A 21716-nucleotide genomic window follows, 5' to 3' on the forward strand; every position below is an offset into this window, starting at 1 on the left:
CAATCTAGCGGAAACAACGGTGGAAGTGGTTCAAATGGTAGAAGGCTTAGAAATTTAGCCGGTTCACCCGAAGATGATGATGAAGAAAGATTAGAGGTAGATGGACCTGACCCAAGTGGAAATGAAAATCAGGGAGATCAATCTAGCGGAAACAACGGTGGAAGTGGTTCAAATGGTAGAAGGCTTAGAAATTTAGCAGGTTCACTCGAATATGATGATGATGACGAAAACTCAGAGGAAGATGAACCTGACAGAAATCGAAGTCGAAGCGGAGGAAGCACACACTACAATGGAACTGCTTCAAATAGTAGAAGGCGTAGAAGTTTATCAGAGGAGGGTCCACCTCACGATGATGACCTCAAAATCGTGGTAGGTTCAGAAGGGGGAAATGGAGGAACAGGACATGGACAGGGAAATAATCCAGATATTAAAGGAGGAAATGATGATAACAATTGCTCAGAGTGTAGAATGTTTAGACTTTTATCTGAGAAGGTTTCGCTACGGGGTGATAGAAATGACGACGAAGATGGAGGGGAAAGTGGAGGTAGTGTTGGGAATGGAAGTTGGTTGAATATTCGATGCTTTAGGATCTTGGGTGATGATGACCCAATATGCTATGATGATTTCGTTCTTGCGAGGGAACGAATTGGAACAGGTTTAGGACAAGGAAGTGGAAATCAGGGAGCTCATTCTAGCGGAAACAACAATGGAACTGCCTCGAATGGTAGAAAATTTAGGATTCTGGCAGGTTCAACCGAAGACGGTGAAGATTTAGAGGTAGATGGACCTCATGAAGATGAAAGTGGAGGCAGTGGCGGAGGAGGAAGCGGAAATAAGAGGAATAAAACACATGGAAAATGTGATGGTCAGGAATCGGCGAGTGGAAAGCTTAGTCTTTTATCAGAAGGGGATGAACCAAATGAAATCATCAACGGATCAGATGAATCAGAATCAAGGGGAGGAAAGTGTGGTGGACAAGATAGATGTGACAAACGGGGTAAAAGAAATGACGGAAATAGTGCAGCTCATAGAAATGGTGTACTTTTATCAAGTGCTAGTTCGTCCGCTACACATGGGATGCAAAAGAACGAATTGGAATATAATAAGAAAGGGAAAGAGAAAGAAAAAGAAAAGGAAAGATCGTGGACGTATCCCACGGGCCCCGTGGAAATAATGACTAGTGGAGGCAGCACCAAAGAAGGGAAGGCTGGGTCAGAGACAAAAAAGGGAGCAGAGGACGGAGGTCCCAATGGAAATGTGGGCATGCTACCCCCATTTAAAAAGCACGAAATAGATGAAGAGGAGGAGGAGGAAGAAGCAGCAGAGGATGAAGAGAAGGATGAACAGGAAGATGATGAGGAAGAAGAAGAGGAAAAATTAAAGAGGAAAGAAACACATAAGAGTAACTACTACTCCTATGACATAAACGGAACGACTGAATCGGTGAATGAGGATGCTAATGGTGAAAGCGGTTCGCCTCCTGATACAATGATGATGAATCTGAAGCGCCTAATTAAGGGCAATTCCTGTGAGTGGGGTCATCCCCTGAAGTCGTCCAGTTTGGCTAATTTCAGAAATTATGGGAAATGTGCGGGTTACTCCAGTGAGGCTGCCTCTTCCAACTATGCCGTTACTCCCAAGTATGCCGCTACTCCCAACTATACCGCTACTCCCAGCCATGTCAACTACAAGCAGCTGTTCAGAGAAAGCGCCCACATATGCAGGAATGGCAACTACTACTTTATCAATCCGAGCCCGTTTAGCATAGTCCAAATGAAGCAGCAACAAGGGGAGCGACCCCATAAAGGCAGCCGCCATTACATGGACTGCTACACTACCTGGCTTAGCAGCAAGTACAACTCTACACAGGGCAGCGAATATGTCCATAGACGTATAAAGCAAATAGAAGAGCTAATCCCCGGTTCCTTAACAGGTTTTAAAAATGACGATGGGTATGAGAAATTACTTCTGCCTTCGTTTGTCCCAGAAGACACATTTTTGCATTGTATTTTTCGAAATGAATGGCATCATGGAATGGTGAATGCAGAGGGTCCCATGAGTGCAACTGAGTTGTCATACCCGGTGAAAATTTTTTTAAAAAGAAATTTAAACAAGACGAAAGGATGCTCTTTTCAAGTGAAAGAAGGAAACGAACATTACAAGGAGTATGCAGAGAGGGAGTCCTTCCTCACCAAGAAGATAATATTGAATGAAACAAACAGGACCAGGAACGAGTGTGTAATACACGCGTTTAACGAAATTGTGGGATTTCAATGTGGGCCACCTTACAGAATGGATAAGAAGGAAAAGCACACTCAGGACGATTATAACTTGACTAGTGAGAAGAAAGAAAATAATCTAATCAACCAAGGTGTATCCGAAGGAGACTTTTTTAGAACTGATCCTCCATACTGCTTTGAGCATGTGAATGAAAATCAGAACGTGGTGGATATTCTTCCCGACAGTTTTCCCTTCCCGAATTCGAAAATGTTGGCTGGACAAATCCAAGTAAACCATACGAGGTATATAAAAGTGGAAAACTTCACTGAGAGCAAAACTATTGGATGCTACTGCCACTACTATAGAGAGAACAGAATCATGTACTCTGGAAAGATAATCATAATAGTGCAACCAAGCCAACACCCGCATTTGACTAGCAAAGGTGGTCACGTGAGGCAGTCACATGGAAAGGTAAATTCTGCCCAGGGGGTGGACAAGAAGAAGAGTGTGGCTATAGAAGATATGAATTTGCTCCAAGAAAAAAGCAGCTCATACAGGAGAGAACACTACAACATTGGTAACGGAAGGGGCAGCAGCTGTGGTAGCGGCAGAGGCTGTGCATACGGTGGGGTCAAGGAAGGGTCGGCTTCTACCCATTACGGGGTGGACAATACAAGGAGCAACTTCATCTCCAATGTTAACTTCAAACATAAGGAAGGAATAAACAGCATTTTCTTCAAAGAGAATATGGGTGCGTCGACCGTGAGTTATGATCTCATCCGTCGATTCGGAGACAAATTCAAGGGCGAGTATATTGAGGAGCTGCCCCCGGAGGATGCCTACGGGGGCGAAGGTAGCTTGGGTGCAGGTGACTACACCAACTTGGATGGCGAATCGGGTACACACGAGTATGACGATTCGTACAGCGACCCGTACACAGATGACTATGCCGATCCGTATGGAGATCCCTACGAGGATGCGTATACCGATGAGTATGACGATGCGCATACCGATGAGCATACCGATGAGCATACCCATGACCATACCGATGCGTATAGCAACCTCGATCGCGATGCCGATGGAAACTTCCTTTCCGACTTAGACGACGGCCTCATGAATGAAAACGTACCATCCAAATATAAGCCCTTGGACAGAAGCGTTGATTTGCAGGATAGTGTCATGCATTCTGGAGAATCACAAACCATTACTGTGATTAACAAGTCTAAAAATGTTAAGGTGCTGCTGCCAAAGATGAAGGCCAAGAAAAAGACATACCGAGGGGATCGAGAGTTCCCTTACCCTAAGGTGATCTCAATCGTTTATGAAGAGAAAGGGAACAAGCATGAGAAGGTGGACAAATCGCTCAGAATGTTTAAGGAGTTCTTCCCTCCTGTCCTTAGGGAGGTTGAAGCAAGGGTGGATGCTCTAGAGGGGGAGAAGGATATACATGAAAGGGGAAAACACGAGCTGGTCGATGAAGTGCAGGATGAGAACTACGTGGGGGAATGCATAAAATGCGAAGATCGGAAGGATGGAAAGGATGATAAAGAAGGAAGGGATGTAACAGACTGCAAGGTTGATAAGGACGGGAAGGACAAAATAGACCCGAAAGAAGAGAAGGATGGGAAAGACGGGGAAGACATCAGCGACTTCACATATGAATCAGTGAGCGAAGTGCAGGGAAATAAAACGAATAACTCAATCGATGAAGAGATAAGCCATTCTGTGGACCACCCCAGTGGGATGAAGGAGAAACACGAAGGAGACTCATTATCTGCAGAAGACGAACAAGTAGTGATGAAAAAAGGCAGGCCCGATCAGAATGATTCACCCTGTGGTGAACAACCGTCACAGGAAAAAAGAAGACCACGAAGAAAGGGGAAGCGAGGGGGGAAAAAGAAAGGGGCGAATAGTGCCAAAGATGGCAAACAAGGCAACGATTCAAGTGCTGCAGAGGGTGACAAGCACAGGGGACAACCCAGCGTGGAGAAAAAGGAACATCTGGAAGGAAGCTGGGACGAACAAGATGCAAAACGACGTGGTGAAGAAAAGGCTGACCAGATTGAGGGACAAAGTAAACAAATGGAGGATTTAAAGAAAGGGTGGGGCCCAACTACAGAGGGAACTAACGGGATGAATGTCGAAATAGGTGAGGAAAAACAATCAGATAAAGGGGAGAAAGAAAAAGGGGACGAACACAAAGAGAGTGAGGTGAAAAACGCAGAAAATTATGAAGCACAGGAGAGGAAAAATAGGATGAGAAAAAGAATGAGACAGAAGCTCCAAAGGAAATGGCCCCGAGCGGATTAGGCCGATTAGGCGGACCATGCGGACGAAGCAGGGAGACGAAGATGAGTGCGCTCTGCCGAGCGAAACAACCCTGTCACATTTTTCATGCAACGCAAAGAAGGAAAAAATACGACAGCAGGACGATCACCACATTACACGGATATTTGCGACGCGGAAAACGTGTGTCTTAAAAAATGGATTAGCCTCCGATAGGGGAAAACCCATTTCGCATGCAAAAGTGCAGGCATCAGAGCAGATGATCTTTTCTCTCCTTTTCGTAATCATGCATACTGCCCTTTTCATGTGCACTAACCTGCTTTGAGCATTTGAATGAAGGGACCACTTGTGCCCATTCTTTTGCCTTCTCCTCTGCAGAGTTGCTCGTAGAATAAGGGCAATTACACGATTGCGAAATGTGCATGTTTTATCGCATACGTGCATTTTGAGATGAGATTATTTTTAGATGATATTATTTTTAGATGATATTATTTTTAGATGAGATTATTTTTAGATGATATTATTTTTAGATGAGATTATTTTGAGATGAAATTATTTTTAGATGAGATTATTTTTAGATGATGTTATTTTTAGATGATATTATTTCTATATGATATTATTTTTAGATGATGTTATTTTTAGATGATATTATTTCTATATGATATTATTTTTAGATGAGGCACTTATTTTTATTTACCACCCCTGCATGTAATGTATGTCCACGCGCGCCCATTCTGCGTCGGGCACTTACATGGAATGAAATGACTACGCGCCTTTCACCACCTATGCACGCCCCTATAATTGTGCACGCGTAGAAGAACGAATTCGTGATGTAAGTTACGAAGGGGGCAAAGGTGGAAAAATCTGCCAAGAGTGATCCGTTGAAAACTGGAAAAGAAAACTAAGACAAATGAAAAGACAATCATAAGTGACATCACAAGTGATATCACAAGTGCAGACCATGCGGATCCTTTGAAGCCCATATTTAATCGGCTTGCAGGGCGCACAGAGTAAATATACGTAGTAGATCCACACCTGGATACGAGCGACACGGAAAGTGGATTGCACTGAGACAGTTCGGGTGAAGACTGTTCCCAGTTCCCATCAAATGTGCAACAGTTGAATTTATGGCCAGACCAATTTTTTTCATTTCCTAACAGAGTGGATGTCTATCGCCCAGTATGCGCATTTTTAAGGCATGTGGTTCTACTATTTTAAGTGTCTTGTCCTGCCTCTATGGCAGTTCCACTTGGGGGTGATCCTCCCCTTTCGTGTTCCATTATTTGTGAATGCCCTTTCGGTGGTGTATTATTTGGGGGAGGTTCTTTCTCCCCGTCTGTCGCGTTCACCTCGTATGCTGCTTCCTCCGGGTATGCCCCCTTCTCATGCTCACTCGGTCCTACGGACGCACTGCTGAGCGGCTGCTCTTCCTTCTGGTCCCTTCCTTCCTCCAATATGTCATTCATAAATTCTTCCTTTTCCCCTGCTGTTGTTTCAAGGCTGTCTTTCTGTACATACATTTCGCTCATCATTTTGTGGGCACTTTTGGGGACATTGTGTCTGAACCTAGGGGAGACCAGTCGTCTTTTTCCTACGCAAGTGTGTGAAGGGAATAAACATTCCGTGGTCCGCGCACGTGCACGCTACAACTTTGCACCGTTATTGTGGAGTGGCTCGCACATTTGCGTTCGGCTTACCCATCAACTTCTTCATGTTGGTTTCTTGTATTATCATATTTTTTCGCAGCTCCAGTTTTTCTCCACAAGATTCTTTGAGGACTTTTAGCTGAAGAGGGCAGGGAGGGTTCAAACATGTGCGTTTGTGAGTGCGCTTTTTTCTTTTTTTTTTTTGCTTTGACCCCATTTGCGCGCCTCGTGGGGAACTGTGCTCACCCCCAACCCTACCTCGTTCGTAAAAATGGTTATAGCATCGATGATGTAGGAAAGGTTATGCTCCGAGTGAATACTCAGATGGTACTTCTCATTCTCATACGTGTACATAATATTGGCATTGGTGTTGTTTTTGCTGTCCACCACGATTCGCAATATGTTCAGCATAGGTATGTTTATGTCTCGATGAATGTTGCGCTCGATTATCGTCTCGATGTTAATCACATCTTCTTCTTTTCCGTCCTTGAAGCAGAGGAAGCACAAGAACCACTCCCCTGCATGGTGTGGGTGAGGGAAAAAACGACATCGCAATGTTAGGAGATAAGCTAAATTGGGCGTAGTGAGGTGCACACACGGGTTCATCCCAATCCATATCTGCACAATCGATATCTGCAGAAATGCATGCAAAGCGCGACGCACCCATTATCTCCTTCGCCGACATGTACTTCGGCACGTATGCGTAAAAATCGAACACGCAGATTTCTTGTTCTAGCACGAAACTCATCAGCCTAAGTCTTTGCATCAGACTTATATCGTTTATGTCCTACAAGAAGGAGAAAAAATAAAATGATAAAGCGAACATGTGCATGGTGTTTATGAGTTTTTTTTTCTTTTTTTTTTTTCCGCGAAGGGGTGGTTTCACTAGTTGTGAGGCACAATGCAGCTGTCATGGGCGGACATGTCAATATGCTTTCTCTGGGCCGTGGAGCGGTGGGGCAACCCCCCCATTTAGAGTTATCCCCGTCGCTTTCATTTTATCCTTTCTCTTTCATTTTATCCTTCCTATTTCTCTTCCTCTCTGTCCCTCCCGTGTACCGTGTCAACATCTACTAGGGACAAATTTTTATCGTCGTCATCGAACGCCTTGTGAATATTTTGCAAGTTAATATCTTTTTTGTTGAGACTCTTGGATTTGTTCTTCCACAATTCGAGTCCATCCTGTATGAACATGCATTCGTTGGGGCACGCATATTTCTGAACTGCGATGAGGGGGGAGAAGTGCTAGCCGTAAGTCTATATGGGGGTTAGTTGCGTGGCCATTATAAGGCATGCATACGTGCTAGTGCGTTTCCTCACATATGTGTGCGGTCAGATCCACGGCGAGACTCACTTTTGTAAAAGGACATCTGCACTTTGCAGATTTCTTGCCCATCCTTGAAGCATACGAACCTGGACATATTGGGGTGAAACGGAAAGGGGGAGGTTTGTTCTATGTGTATGTGTCTGGGGGGTCACACCTCTACAAGGGTGCATGCGGGTATACACATATATATTCACATATATATTGACAGAATCGTAAGCATGCACAAAGCTCTGGGGCAGCGCCATCCGTGTGCTGACCACTCGTTCTTGGGAAAGGACTTGGTGATGACGCTCGAATTTATGTCTATATTAATCTGTCCAATGTGAACCTTCTTCGTTAATTTGGTCGTGAAGAGGTCGACTTTGAGCGTCTCATCGCACTGCCTGATTTTTATATCCACTCGCTGGTCGATATGTATCCTGTTTTTCTTGTTGGTCGAGATTTCTGCCAGGTGGGGAAGTTAAGCAGCGGAGTAGGGAGGGGAGGAAGCTCATTGGTGAGGCGGCTTCTTGGTGAAGAGGCTCCGTTGCGTGGCAGCCCAGTTACGACATAGCCCCATCACGTTGCAGCTGGATTGGAGAGGCGCGCCCCGCTCACCCAGGGGAAACCTTTCCATTACCATCCGTTTGAAAGTCATATTTGTCCGTGCTGAAGATGATGTATATATGTTTGTACTTATTTATGTTAAATATTTCGTTGATTTTTACGAGCAAGTAGAAGGTCCTGTAATTGTGCAGCCCGCTGAAGTAGTACATGGAGGCTGCAAAAAGGGGGGAATCAGTTGGTAAGGATGGAGGGAGGGCGCACGCGTCGTTAGGTTGTTGCTCCGGCGGTGTGACGGTGTAGTGGTGTACTAATATAACAATATGGCGATGTCCTGTCTCCATTTTCTCATGAGCACCACTTGGAACGCCCTCATCTTGGCGAAGCTCTCTCATTTTCCAGTGGAGGCAACTACGTGCGTACCGAATGGCTCGAAGTCGCTGATGTGCGGGCACGTCCTTTTGTAACTCTTTATGAGATAGTTTACGCATTTCTTCGATATGCTGTTAAATCTGTTCTTAAAAATGTTAAAGATGAATTTGGTTCCGAACATTGGCTTCTTCTTTCCAGTTGAGGTGTATTCGTTTGCTACTGTGTGCTTATCTGTTTAGGTGGTCCTTCCGTGGGGGTGCATATCTGAAGTGGAGTCTCCACGAAGATGACAAATAAGTGAGCAGTTGTGTGGAGACACATGTATAAACGTTTTCCTCGGTGTAGTTATGTGTTCGTAGCTATTCTCCACCACGACTCACTCCGATGAAGGGCGCAACTCATTTTAGTGGTCTATCAGTTCAAAATGTTTTGCGAACAAATCAACTTGACTGAAAAAGAGTGCCACAAAGGAAGTTACACATTTGAGGGGGCCATAGACGTTTCTGTCTCTGTTTATATTTTTTTTTTTTTTTCTGTGTCACTTTTAAGTTAATAGAACAGTTCTGATTCGTTATTTTTTTTTTTGTTTTTTTCTTTTTTTTCTTTTTTCTGTTTTATTTTTTTTTCAGTTTTTTTTCCCATTTTGCGTCAATCTACGTCGTTATTTTTTCGCGCCACAAATGCTGCACATGCGGAATCGCATTTCTTTAGTCAGAATATTGCACCTCTTTTTTTGCTAACTGTTTTTGAATTTGTTCACCCTTGGGCGGACATAGACGTGTTAATTTTTTTTCCGTCAATATGGGTACATGTGTGTATTTTTTTTCCCCCCCGCTTTCTTAACGCTGATGGGCAGTTTGCCAAGGGCGCGGTTCGGTTGATTTTGTCCGGGATCTCCACTCAAGGAATTCACCAGAATGTACACACCTTTTTTCGCAAATTTTGCCACCCCTCCTTTTTAGCCTTTCGGCGTGGCATCTTGTGAGGGGTGTTAGCCTCCACCATGCGTCTGCAAAAGAAGATGGCTCAACCTTTTTCACAAATCGGTTAGGCAGCGAACTATTCACGCTTCTTTCCCATTGCGTGAGTGATACCACCTATTCGGAAGGGAACTCCCTTATGATTGGAACATATGATCGAAAAATCCCTCAATGTGGCTGACTGGTTTGTGCCTGGGGTTGCCAGCTAACCACACGGGATTGAATGCTACTCTCAATTGGGAGGTTTCGCTAATTAGGGTGGTACGGACACAGTGGTGAAGCAGTGAGAGGCGAAAAGGGAATAGGTACATGTGGGAGAAAGACTTAATGGGGGGCAAAATCACAATTATTTTATTTTTTTTTTTTTTCTTTTTTCAATTTATCCCATTTGTCTATTCTCCATATGGAGAACTTCTTACTAAAAACCGCTGCGACCTTTTTTGTAATGGCCCAATTGGGAGGGGGTACCTTCGTGGTGACTGCTGCGAGGTGCTCCATGTGCCCGTGAATGAAGTACACCTCGCAATTCGTTGCAGCCCAGGGGTGCGTGTGGGGGCTGTGTATTCGATCGGTTTATATAGGGGGGTCCGTGCATGGGAACAGACATGCACATGGCTCAACTAATGGCGCGGTGAAACAGGACCAACGGGTCAAAACCTGTTGGCGCTATTTTCCACGTTTCCGACTAATGCGAACAGAAGCCTTCTACACATTTGAGGAGTTAGCAGTTTTTGCGTGCATTTTTCTCGTTTTCTTTTTTGGGAGGAGGCCACCTTTGCAGAAGCCGTAAAATAACACCTTTCCTTGAGGAACTAACTGATCAGCGGATAGGATAAAAAATAAAATAAAAAAAAAAACAGCAACAATAGGAAAATAATCACAGTAATCACCATGAGAGGCACAGAACTTAAGCGCATTTTTTTTCAATTCAGCATATGAGGGTTTTATAGGTGGATGATAATACATCCTATTTGCGTTATTTATTTTTTCTCGCGTATTTTTTTATTCATTCCTGCGTTATTCATATTATCTTCCCATTTTTTAACTTTTTACTTTCGTTTTTTTTTTTGTTTTTTTCTTCTCTTCACTGCTCTTTTGTGTTACGCCTGAAAAGGATGATTATCTCACAGCTATAATGACATAGCGAATGTAAAAAAAAAAAAGAAAAAAAAGAAAAAAAAAGATATGAGGATAGAAAGGCGTCGTGGGCATGATCACGGACGTTTGGATAAATTACGATTCGTGTTAAGCCAGGGATGTTACCTATTGTTTGCCTCGACTTGGCAAAATCATTGTAACGATTTGGGCAAACAGGGCAAACATGCACATATGTTGCTGTGTAAGGAGGTATATACATATGTACATATGTTACATAGGTGTTATGCCAAACTGGCACTGCATACGCTTATGCGCATGTATATGCCCATCCCTGCGTATACGTGAGAAAGCACGAGTATATGTTTACGTCGTAGCGACTCCACAGTGGATAAGGCTATTCTGACACAAGTCATCAAACCGATCGTGTAAATAATTTCAAAGCCAGTAGTGCCAAAAAAAAAAGAAAAAATTACTAAAACAAAAAAGCAAAGATACAGGGCGAAAGGAAGCGCATATAAGTGTACATATATATATGCACTTATATATGTACATAAACTTGAGCAGCAAAATCGCGTGAACAATTCTTCCGTCAGAAAAAACACCACAGATGATCGATCCGCCTGACTGGTCAAATCATTTGGCATATTCATTACGTAATCATTTTGCCTCCGATTGAATTTGTTTAGCAACAATTAGGAAGATTTATTAGTAATGATAAGGGAACTATTTTTAGAAGCCAGGGAATGAGGAAGAGAAAAAAAAATAAGATAAAATAAGCAGCTTCACGGATGCCTTGGAGGGGGTACCTGGGTGTGGCCTCTTCGTATGTGATGACACCGATGAGAGGGGGGCCTCGGCCAAGGATAGCACTGTTGTGAAGTGATCACTGTTGAGAAGTGCCCACCACTGGGAAGTGCCCAGCTTGCAAAATGTTGCTTTAACGAGTCGCTTCCGCAGAAGAAGGTTTAATTCAGGCAGCCCCCCTACAAACACGCACGTATTTCTGTGTGTCCCTTCTTTTTTTTTTCCACGGTGCCCTGTTGGAACATCAACCACAGCTATTTTTTAAGAGACCTCTCAAGACCGCTCCATTCTAGTATCTGACGTGAAGGGGCTAGCCAGCACAAGGGGGAACCGATCAGGGACGGTAGAGAAGGCAAGAAAAATAACAACACCGCATTGTTGCCCCTAACTAGAGTAGTACCATTTAGGGGCTACCAGGGAGAAATACTCCTCAGAACGGATCAACTCACCAAAATCGAATCACAAATGATGGAAATTAGCAAAGTGAAGAAGAAGTGATCAAAAATAAGAAGCGAAAATTTATACGTTAGATAGCTACCCAGCAATATGAGTAATGACATAGGGGAAGAAGCAACTGCACAAGTGCACTCAGGAACGAATAATACCGGTAACAGTGAGGTAAAGGAAGGGAGTTGTCCCCCCTCCCACTGTTCTCTTCAACCGCGTGGTGAGAATTTTAACGATAAAATTAAATTCTCAGGAGAAGGGGAGAAATCAAATGTGTTAGTAGAGACAAACGAAAGTCAGGTCACCACGAGCAGCAGTAACAACAACAGCTGCGAAAATGCCAATGTGAATAGGGACACAAATAGTAGTTCAGAGAATGTGGGCAACAGGAGTGGAAATAGTTATGATAACAGAGCTCATGTAGAAAGCGCATACCGTGCCGTAGCATGTGAAAGGCGTAATCAACAGTCGAATGTCCCTAATGGGGATCCAGTTAATCATCTAAGCAGTCATCCCAATTTAGGTGAACCAAGTGAGAGGGCGGGCGGTGATGCCACCCTTGCACAGGACCGTCACGGGGGACAAACCCAAGGGGATAATCCCCCCCACGCGCAGTACGGTCATTCAGGAAGTACCAATAGGAATCACCAAACGATGGATAGCAATAAAAATGGTCCCGTCAATGTTATATTTAATGACACCACCACCATTGGACAACACGACAGAAGTAGCATTAGTAGTAACATTCCCAACGAGGTATACATCCATAGTCAGCCGAAGGAGGGGAATGTGTACAAGACGAGCACGTGGCAGAGTAAGGAAAGAAGCAGCGTCAATTATCCTGCAAATGAGAACAACGCGGCTACCATTTCGTGTGGTAATGACCAGCAACACTCTCCACAGAATGCTCAGGAGCTAAGTGCATCCAGCGCATCTCAATCGAGGTACGGCATTCACACGGGTTCTAACCTAGCTAGCTACACTCGAAGTGAGAACATTTTGCATGCGACGAATAACTCCCTGAGTGATAGAAGTCACGCACAATGCAACGCTATGCAAGTTAATTTGGTGAGAGGCACCCCAAATGATAAAACTAGTTTTGATAGGCCCAATGAGACGACATATCAAATATATGGGAGCCGCCACGGAGGCTCCCTCAATGCAGCGTCTGCTCGTGCACCTTACCACAGCCTGGGCATCCAGGGGGATAGCGGCCACGTTAGTCAGGTGCACGAGGACGCGCGCGGCGCGTGGGGCGGCGGGCCGCACAGTAATGCTACATATAGTAGTGCTGCGTATAGCAACGCTGCGTACAGCAACTCTGGGTACACTAACGCCCAGTATAGTAATACCCCATATAGTAACCCTCCGTATAGTAATACCCCATATAGTAACCCTCCGTATAGTAATGCCCCCTATAGTAACCCTCCGCAGAGCAGCGCGAAGGAGCACTACAGTGTGAACCAAACAGCGTACCAGCATTGCGCCCTTAACCAACCCAGTGCTAACCGGCCCACCGCTAACCAGCCTGCCGCTAACCAGCCCAGTGCGCAGAACTTTTATGGAACCCACACAAGCGCTGTTGGCAACGCGTTTGGCAGTACACCATTCGGGAGTGCGCCATATGGAGGAAGTCCTGCCACAACTGCTGACCCAAGCGCGAGTGCAAAACGAGAAGATAACCAAGAGCGGGGGACGAACAGACAGAAGTACGAACGGACCGATGAAGAATCAGTGGAAAGTTCAAGCTCCGAAAATTCGAGTGAAAACGAAAATGAGGTAACAGACAAAGGGGAAGAAATATACACCCTGTTAAAAAAGACGATCAACCGTATAGACATGAACAAAATTCCAAGGCCTGTAATAAACTCCCAAGAGAGAAAAAAAAAAAGAAATTTAAAAGTATTCGAGACGTGTAAGTATATCTCCCCCCCGTCCTATTATCAACCCTACATATCGATTGATACGGGGAAAGCAGACCCGAGATTTATGAAGAGCACGTTGTATCAGATTCCGTTATTCTCAGAGACGTTAAAGCTGTCTCAGATTCCCTTTGGAATCATTGTAAATCCTTTTGCATGTCTAAACGAGGGAGAAAAGGTGGACAAAATCGATATGAAAGATATCATTAATGATAAAGAAGAAAATATAGAAATTTTGAGATGTCCCAAATGTTTAAGTTACTTGCATGCGACTATATTGGAAGATATCTCCAGCACAGTACAATGTGTCTTTTGCGACACGGATTTTTTGATCAATGAAAATGTACTCTTTGATATATATCAGTATAATGAGAAGATAGGACATAGGGAGAGTAATCACGATGGGAATTCTCTTTCCCCTTTGCTAAAGGGCAGTGTCGATATTATCATCCCCCCCATTTATTACCATCATGGTAATAAGCTTAAGTTGACGTATACCTCCCTGAGTAAAAACATTAACCAGACGGCGTCCATGATTACGAATAAGATTATGTCTCTGACGAAACATATTTCTAGTTCGCTAGTTGCGAATGATTCCAAAGGGGGTAATAAGCCGACTACTGGCAGTGCTTTTGGTGACTCGGGGCAGGGAACCTTCTTTGCAGGTGGTGGTTATACCAATTATGGAGGCATGGGAGGAGACTACAGCGCATATGACAGCCAAAGCGGTTACAACAGTCATAGCGGGGTTAATAACCGAATGGGCAACAGCACAGGGAATCATCCCTATGGGAACGACCACACTGTGCAAAATTTCGACAACGTGACGGACAATGCCAACCTTACCATGCATGATATGAAAAATTTATTATGCGAGAAAAGTGGCGAATCGGATACTGTCAAAATGAGAAGAAATTCGTTGCTGACGAAATACCCGCAAGTAAAAAATATGTTGCCGCCCTACTTTGTCTTCGTCGTGGAGTGCTCTTACAATGCCATTTATAACAACATAACGTATACGATTCTGGAGGGCATTAGGTACGCCGTGCAGAATGTGAAGTGTCCGCGGACCAAGATTGCCATCATTACGTTCAACAGTTCGATTTATTTTTACCACTGCAAGAGGGGCGAGAAGGAAGGAGGGGCGAACGGCGGCAGCGGTGGCCACAGCAACAGCGGCAACCACCAGGTGATCGTGATGAGCGACGTGGATGACCCGTTTCTGCCCCTTCCGCTGGAGGACCTCTTCTTCGGGTGCGTCGAAGAGATAGACAAAATTAACACCCTCATAGACACGATCAAATCGGTGAGCACGACGATGCAGTCATACGGGTCCTGCGGAAATAGCGCACTCAAAGTTGCTATGGACATGCTGAAGGAGCGAAATGGGCTGGGTAGCATATGCATGTTCTACACCACGACCCCCAATTGCGGAGTAGGCTCCATTAAAGAACTGAAAAAGGACTTGCAAGAAAACTTTCTGGAGGTAAAACAAAAGATATTTTACGATTCCCTACTGCTGGACTTATACGCATACAACATCAGTGTAGACATTTTTATTATTTCGTCAAATAATGTGCGTGTGTGTGTTCCGTCTCTACAATATGTGGCGCAAAACACTGGGGGGAAAATACTTTATGTAGAAAATTTTGTATGGCAGAAGGATTACAAAGAGATATACATGAGCATAATGGACACGCTAACGTCTGAAGACATTGGCTACTGTTGTGAGTTGAAATTAAGATACTCACAACACATGTCGGTGAAGAAGCTGTTCTGTTGTAACAACAATTTTAATTCCATCATCAGCGTCGATACGATTAGGATCCCCAAAATTCGTCATGACCAGACTTTTGCCTTTTTACTCAACTACTCGGACATATCAGAGAGCAAGAAACAAATTTATTTCCAGTGCGCTTGTATGTATACCAACCTATATGGGGATCGCTTTGTTCGTCTGCACACTACTCACATGAATTTGACCTCGTCTCTAAGTACCGTCTTTAGGTACACCGACGCAGAGGCCTTGATGAGTATCCTCATTAAGCAGCTCTGCACCAACATCCTGCACAATGATAATTACTCCAAGATTATCATCGATAATTTGGCGGCTATTTTGTTTTCCTATCGCATAAATGTAAGTGCTACTCGTGGTGCGCAAGTGGCGGTGCGTAAGTCGCGATGGGCAATTCACAATGTGCAAATCACGATGCGCTGCAGTCATGGGGCCATGGTAGCTGTGTTCTCCACGTTTGTCATGCCGCTCACCCCATGTCACTTTTCCGCTTCCCCCTCTGTAGTGTGCCTCGTCCGCCCATTCGGGCCAGTTGATCCTCCCGGACACGCTAAAGTTGCTTCCGCTATTTACCTCCTCTCTTCTAAAACACAATGTCACGAAGAAGGAAATCTTACATGACCTGAAGGTGTACAGCTTGATAAAGCTCCTTTCCATGCCGATTATATCTTCCCTGTTGTATGTATACCCAGTAACATATGTAATTCACATAAAGGGGAAAACCAACGAGCTAGATTCGATGGATGTGGACGACGACTTGTTTATTCCCAAAACGATACCGTCCAGTGCGGAGAAGATTTACTCCAATGGGATTTACCTGCTCGATGCGTGCACCCACTTTTACCTTTACTTCGGGTTTCACTCCGACGCAAATTTCGCCAAGGAGGTGAGTATCGAAATATGTGGCGTTTTGTGGCATTATACAAGCCGCTTTGCGTCGCGCGGTTCAGCACAAATGCACCTAACTGGGGCGTACTTTAACGCCTGGGACGCGTCGGCACACCTTAACCCACCGTTGTCTATTTGGTTTATTTCCCCCTTTTGAAGATTGTTGGAGACACCCCGACCGAGAAAAACGCGCATGAACTGAACCTTACGGATACCCACAACGCACGTGAGTGTTAAAATTTGAAGAGAGCGACAAAATTGGTGAAGCGCTCACGGGAGGACTGCAAGACGAAGAACTTCATTTTAGGGCGCCTTCCTTTTTTCTCACTTGTGTTATCTTGTGCTATGCTATGTTTTGCTTTATTTTTATTATATTTTATTTTTTCCTCCTCATTGGCAGAAAAAGTTCAGCGTATCATTAGAAACCTGACCAGGATTCACCACTTCAACAAGTATGTGCCTCTGGTGATGGTTGCCCCCAAGTAAGTTCGAGTCGAAATGGGATAAGCGGAATGGAGCGACTTCGAGGAAAGAAATTGCGTCGTGTGGTGCGATGATACTTAACATGGAATGGGAAGCCAACACCACCACTCAAAAGGATGCACACATACTTGCATACAAATTAAAACGTGAACGTAATTGCAAATTTTTCACACACACTTGTAGATCCAACGAGGAGGAACACCTCATATCTTTGTGCGTTGAAGACAAAGCCGACAAGGAATACAGCTACGTGAACTTCTTATGTTTTATTCACAAATTGGTTCACAAAAGGATTGATGAGTCGTAACGGTGCGAAAGTAGTCAGTTTTTATTCAGACCTATGCAGCATCTCCAGAGGACACTTTGATTCCCCCTCCCTTCGGACCACTGCGCCAACCGGCTGCTAGAAGCGCCTCAAGAGGCACGGGCTAGCGCCGCGTTTGTGCTGCGTATGTTCCTCATACGTTCCTAGTATGTTCGGATTTGTGCCCATTTGAAATGCCGCCCATAGGCGGACACACGGCCAGTACGCAGATACCCAAGCTGCGAGCATGTATGCATGCATGCGCGGCCCCCCCACTATATGTTCGTTTTAATTTCGCCCCTTTTTAATCCCCACCGGAATTTGTTTACTAATTTTCGCCTTTTTAAATATTCCCGTGATTTGTGAAGAAAAGTGAGCACATTGCGTGTGCGCGGAAGCGCCCGTTTACATGCACATGTGAATATGCATACAAAGGTGCATAGAAACGCTCACATAAACGTGCATATATATATGCATACACGCATGTAGGTCTGTCCTTATTAAGCCCATAACCCCCCCTCTACGTATGATAAATTAAAAATTTTGTGAAGTATTGCAAAAGTGATGCTGGGCGACGAACGACTTATTATTGGAGTGCCCAGAAAAGGGCGCCGTGCGTGAGAACCCTGTTGCGTTTGTTGTATACAACGTCAACGTGCACAGGTAGGTCGATACGAAACGCAGTTAGCAGCATGCCTATGTTTAATTTTAACCAAGTGGGACAACTAAGGCGAAAACAAAGCTGGGGTGAAAAAGGCCAGTAATTGCAGTGGGAATAATTGAAGGGTTATTATATTACTGCCCAACTTTCTTCCTCTTTCGCTTCTACTTTCGCTTCTACTTCCCCTTCCTGTTCTTTTTTTTTTTTTTTTCCCAAACCATTGAGCTGTTCTGGGAAAATACATCCGTTCGTGAAAAAACGGTAAAAAGTAACCCCCCACCCGCAGCAACATCAAATTCGGGAATGAGCAAAACAGCCTATTTATTTTAAAACAAACTTTTACTGCTTTGCTAAAAACGGAATGGAACTTCTTAAACAGAATAGGCCGAAACTGAAGGAATTGCATTTTCTCATTCCCCCAGCTAGTCAAAAAGTGCGCCGAAAAAAAAAAAAAAAAAACATCCACAATGCAGCAGGAGTAAAATACAACTGGGAACACTTCAGCGGAGAGGAGGAAAAACTTTCCATACAATTGACAGATCTTCGGAATAAATATCTGCGCCCTGGTAGGCACAAATATGAAGTAAGAATTTTTCAAGTAGGAGTGAGAAAATACAAGTTTAACCATGCAGCTCGGTTTTTCCCTCCCCCCATAAGAAAAAACAGGCCAATTATAGGAAAAGATGCAAAGCAGCTTATACATAAACCACGTAAAAACACTTGTTGAAAATGTAAATGACGATTTTTTTAATTTTGACGAGCTTACTGGGGAAGGGATACAACCAGGCGGTGGTGCAGCGGTGGCTACAGCTGAGGTTGCCAGCGGAATTCATGGTGGCGTAGAAACGACACACCAAAAGAAGGTGCACGAGGTGCACTCCAGCCTAAGCTCCAACTGCAGAATAATCAAAATAGAGGATGAAGAAGTTGAAATTGGAAAGTGGAATGAAGTGAGGAACACTCCAATAAATGAATTCATAATAAACGCCCTGATTAACAAGTTTCACTTCAAAACATTCCTGCCCTGTCAAAGTTGTGTGTTGAATTATGCCCTGTTGAGCAAGAATGGATCCAGTTCGCTACTCAGTGGAGACATATACATTGAAGTGCCAACGGGGTTGGGGAAAACGTTATGTTATATTATAACCATACTGGATTATTTTTTATATAAAAAGGACCAGAGTGGGAAACTTTTTTGTCTCATATTAACAGCCACAGAAGAGTTGGTAACTCAAATTCTTGGAGTTTTGAACAAATTCGAAGTTAGCAACCTAGTGTGTCAGGGGATAAATACCAACATGTTTCAAATGAACATTTATTTCGATCAGTTGATGGATAGTAGGAACACCTTTAAGGAAACGAACATTCTCGTCACAACGACCAACAAATTTGAAACCCTCTTCTACAGCAATGAGGAGCTTTTTAAGGACTTGAAATTTTTAGTTATTGACGAAGTGGATAAAATTATCTCCTTTAGTAAATCCAACATTAACAGTTTAGTGAATTCACTATCAGACATTGTCGAGAAGTATCAAATGGCAACTGGTAATTTGTACAAACCAAAGAATTTCCTGCAGAAAATTTTCGTTTCCGCGACCCTGTGTAAAGTGTCGGATAATCTCATGTCTCTGAATCTGTACAGACCCATTTTTTTCTATTATATTGTTAATTACAAGAGAAACGAGGAGTTTTACTTGAGCACCAAGGGGAAATACAGCAAGGTTTATGTAGTCCTTCGACTGATCATGGATATACCAACCAAGGGTGAGTTGAATCTTCTCAAGGAAAGGGCCTTTAATTTTTTTTTTTTTTTTTTGGAGTTCCATGTGGCGGCACCGCACCGTCAGGGCAGCCTTCTCCGCATTGTCCACATCACCCCTCTCCGTTTCCACGTCTACATACACGTCCACTTTACCCCCCTCAGACAACCTCAGCATGCTCATCTTCTGCAACACGGAGGAGTCGGCGCACATGCTCTATCGATTCCTGACCGTGTACTTCAGTTACAAGAATGAAGGCAGCTACGGGATAAAGGAGTACACCCGGAATTTATCCAACAAGAGGAAGAAAAAAATATTAAACGATTTTCTAACGCAGAAGTTGCACATCCTGATATGCACGGACTCCATTTCCAGGGGACTCGACACCGTGAATGTAAACTACGTGGTGAACTACGACATGCCAAGTCACTACAACGTGTTGACACATAGGATTGGGAGACTCTCCAGGTACGTCAGCATATTTAGAGGTGGAACGAAGGGGATATGAATTCTTAACCACCTGCTTCGCGCTTCTCACCATATGAAGTGCCCCCCCAAATGGCAGCGAACATGTGTGTCTTTGTACGTTTTCACCCATTTTCGACACTCCATAATGACACTACCCTTTTGTGCAGACATAACAGCAGAAGAGGAACCGTGTACCATTTGATCCGGAAAAAAGAAAAAATAATAATCAACAAGTCCATCAGACAAAGGCACCTCAAAGGAATCGAGAAGGTGAAATTCAAAAAGGAGAAGATCCAGGACATAAAGAGAGACATAACGCATTTGAAGCCCCTTATCAAGGATATAATAACCAAGGAGCAGGCAGAAGTTTTACGCAGACATAAATTTTATCCCTACGATGAGTTGGTGAAGCTATGCGGGTTGGGATGACAACATATATAGGCAGCTTCCGTGCTGAGTCACCACATTTGGAGTGACTAACTTGTGGATGTTTTTCTTTTTTTGTCCCATTTGATGGAGGAGGCACATTCCACAGTTCGCATATGCAATAAAGGGGGAAGAAGCAAAAAAATTTACGTCTTTTTCTTCTTTTTTTTTTTTGTTCAATTACGCGTCCTTTCCAATGGAAAACATAAAGAGATCGCCGCGGCTGCGAGGCCACGAATTGGGATAAAGCAGGCGTATGCAGAAATGTCCACCCACTTTAAGTGCAAATATGGGAATAGAGTTTTCTGTGTGTTTTACCCATTTTTTGGCCGTAATCGGCATGCGCATGGACGGAGGACTCGAGGAAAGAATAATATTTGTTCTGAGTCGCGCATGTTGGGGGTGTTCCCCTTGTCACGCAGGAAAGGTCATCCCTTTTGGGGGCCTCATTTGTCTGTACCCCCGGCGTGCTGACCTGGGGGTATGGAAAGGGCACGGGAAGAAGTCACCAATTTATTTGTTCAAATTAACGAGAAATTGCTCATCGTATGTTAAAAAAAAGGGGGGGACCATATGCTCGCTCTGATCACTCTCTTTACAATCACTTCCTTAATCAGCAAAATGAAGGTAGATTAATTTTATTTCTTTATTCGAAAAGGAGGAAATGCTTAATTTTGCCATAGAAAAAAAAAAAAAAAACACAATGCGCATGGTGGTGTGTACTTTTCTGCCGCCAAACTCTGCGAAGGTAGAAAATGTGCAAAAGAAAAATGCTACTTCTGTATAACCACTTGGAATAACGACTATGTTATCGGTTTTGTTGCCGTCTTTGTGTCTTTGCTGCTGCTCTCCGTCTGTATTTTTGTCTGTCATGGCTCCATTTTTTTATACACCCTTTTGCAACTGGCTTTTCCCTTTCCGCGCCTCGCCAGCCCCTCAAATTGAGGAAAACATAAATGTTAAAAAAAAAAATCCGAACGGCTAAAGGTGTTTTAAATTACGTTTAAAAAATTGTAAAAATTGAAATTGGAAGTGTTGACATCAATTTGTGTAAATTTTTTTTTTTTTTACATCTTTTAAAAAACTTGGTTGTCAATATTCTTCCTGTTTTCCTCTCCTGGCAAAGCAGAATTGATGTGTGCATTTTTTGTCTAAGTGAAAAAAAGGGGGATATTTTGGCCGGTTGCACTGGAGGGAGAATCCTTGGCGTTACAGATTTTCTCACGCGTTGCTACGCACTCTCGTCTCACTATTGTGGTTAGACACTGGTCGGTACGCTCTTGTAC

General features: G+C 43.8%; 4 protein-coding genes across 4 annotated transcripts in view; 3 read left to right on the top strand and 1 right to left on the bottom strand.

The window, feature by feature from the left end:
• C922_04770 (hypothetical protein) overlaps positions 1–4530 on the top strand; it is a gene marked incomplete at both ends in the record, with an annotated part of 9023 nt that extends 4493 nt beyond the window's left edge. The window contains one exon of the mRNA XM_008820349.1: positions 74–4530. Within this exon, the coding sequence (XP_008818571.1) occupies positions 74–4530 (4457 nt within the window). The remainder of the gene's footprint in view (positions 1–73) is intronic.
• Positions 4531–5720: 1190 nt separating this feature from the next.
• Positions 5721–8575, bottom strand: C922_04771 (hypothetical protein; the record flags this gene model as incomplete). The annotated part of the gene is made up of 9 exons (XM_008820350.1): positions 5721–6097; positions 6204–6291; positions 6411–6670; positions 6816–6939; positions 7212–7375; positions 7507–7565; positions 7737–7923; positions 8099–8239; positions 8446–8575. The coding sequence occupies 9 exons, from the start codon at positions 8573–8575 to the stop codon at positions 5721–5723; spliced, it is 1530 nt and encodes a 509-aa protein (XP_008818572.1).
• A 3247-nt stretch (positions 8576–11822) lies between these two features.
• Positions 11823–17118, top strand: C922_04772 (hypothetical protein; the record flags this gene model as incomplete). Its single annotated transcript, XM_008820351.1, has 5 exons — positions 11823–15782; positions 15946–16326; positions 16488–16554; positions 16729–16810; positions 16995–17118. 5 exons carry the CDS (start codon positions 11823–11825, stop codon positions 17116–17118), a joined length of 4614 nt encoding a protein of 1537 aa, XP_008818573.1.
• Positions 17119–18459: 1341 nt separating this feature from the next.
• On the top strand, positions 18460–20433 carry C922_04773 (adenosinetriphosphatase; the record flags this gene model as incomplete). Its single annotated transcript, XM_008820352.1, has 3 exons — positions 18460–19540; positions 19701–20004; positions 20172–20433. 3 exons carry the CDS (start codon positions 18460–18462, stop codon positions 20431–20433), a joined length of 1647 nt encoding a protein of 548 aa, XP_008818574.1.
• Positions 20434–21716: the final 1283 nt, after the last annotated feature.

Source organism: Plasmodium inui (assembly GCF_000524495.1).
Source record: "Plasmodium inui San Antonio 1 unplaced genomic scaffold supercont1.29, whole genome shotgun sequence".
NCBI classification, from domain to species: Eukaryota; Apicomplexa; class Aconoidasida; order Haemosporida; family Plasmodiidae; genus Plasmodium; species Plasmodium inui.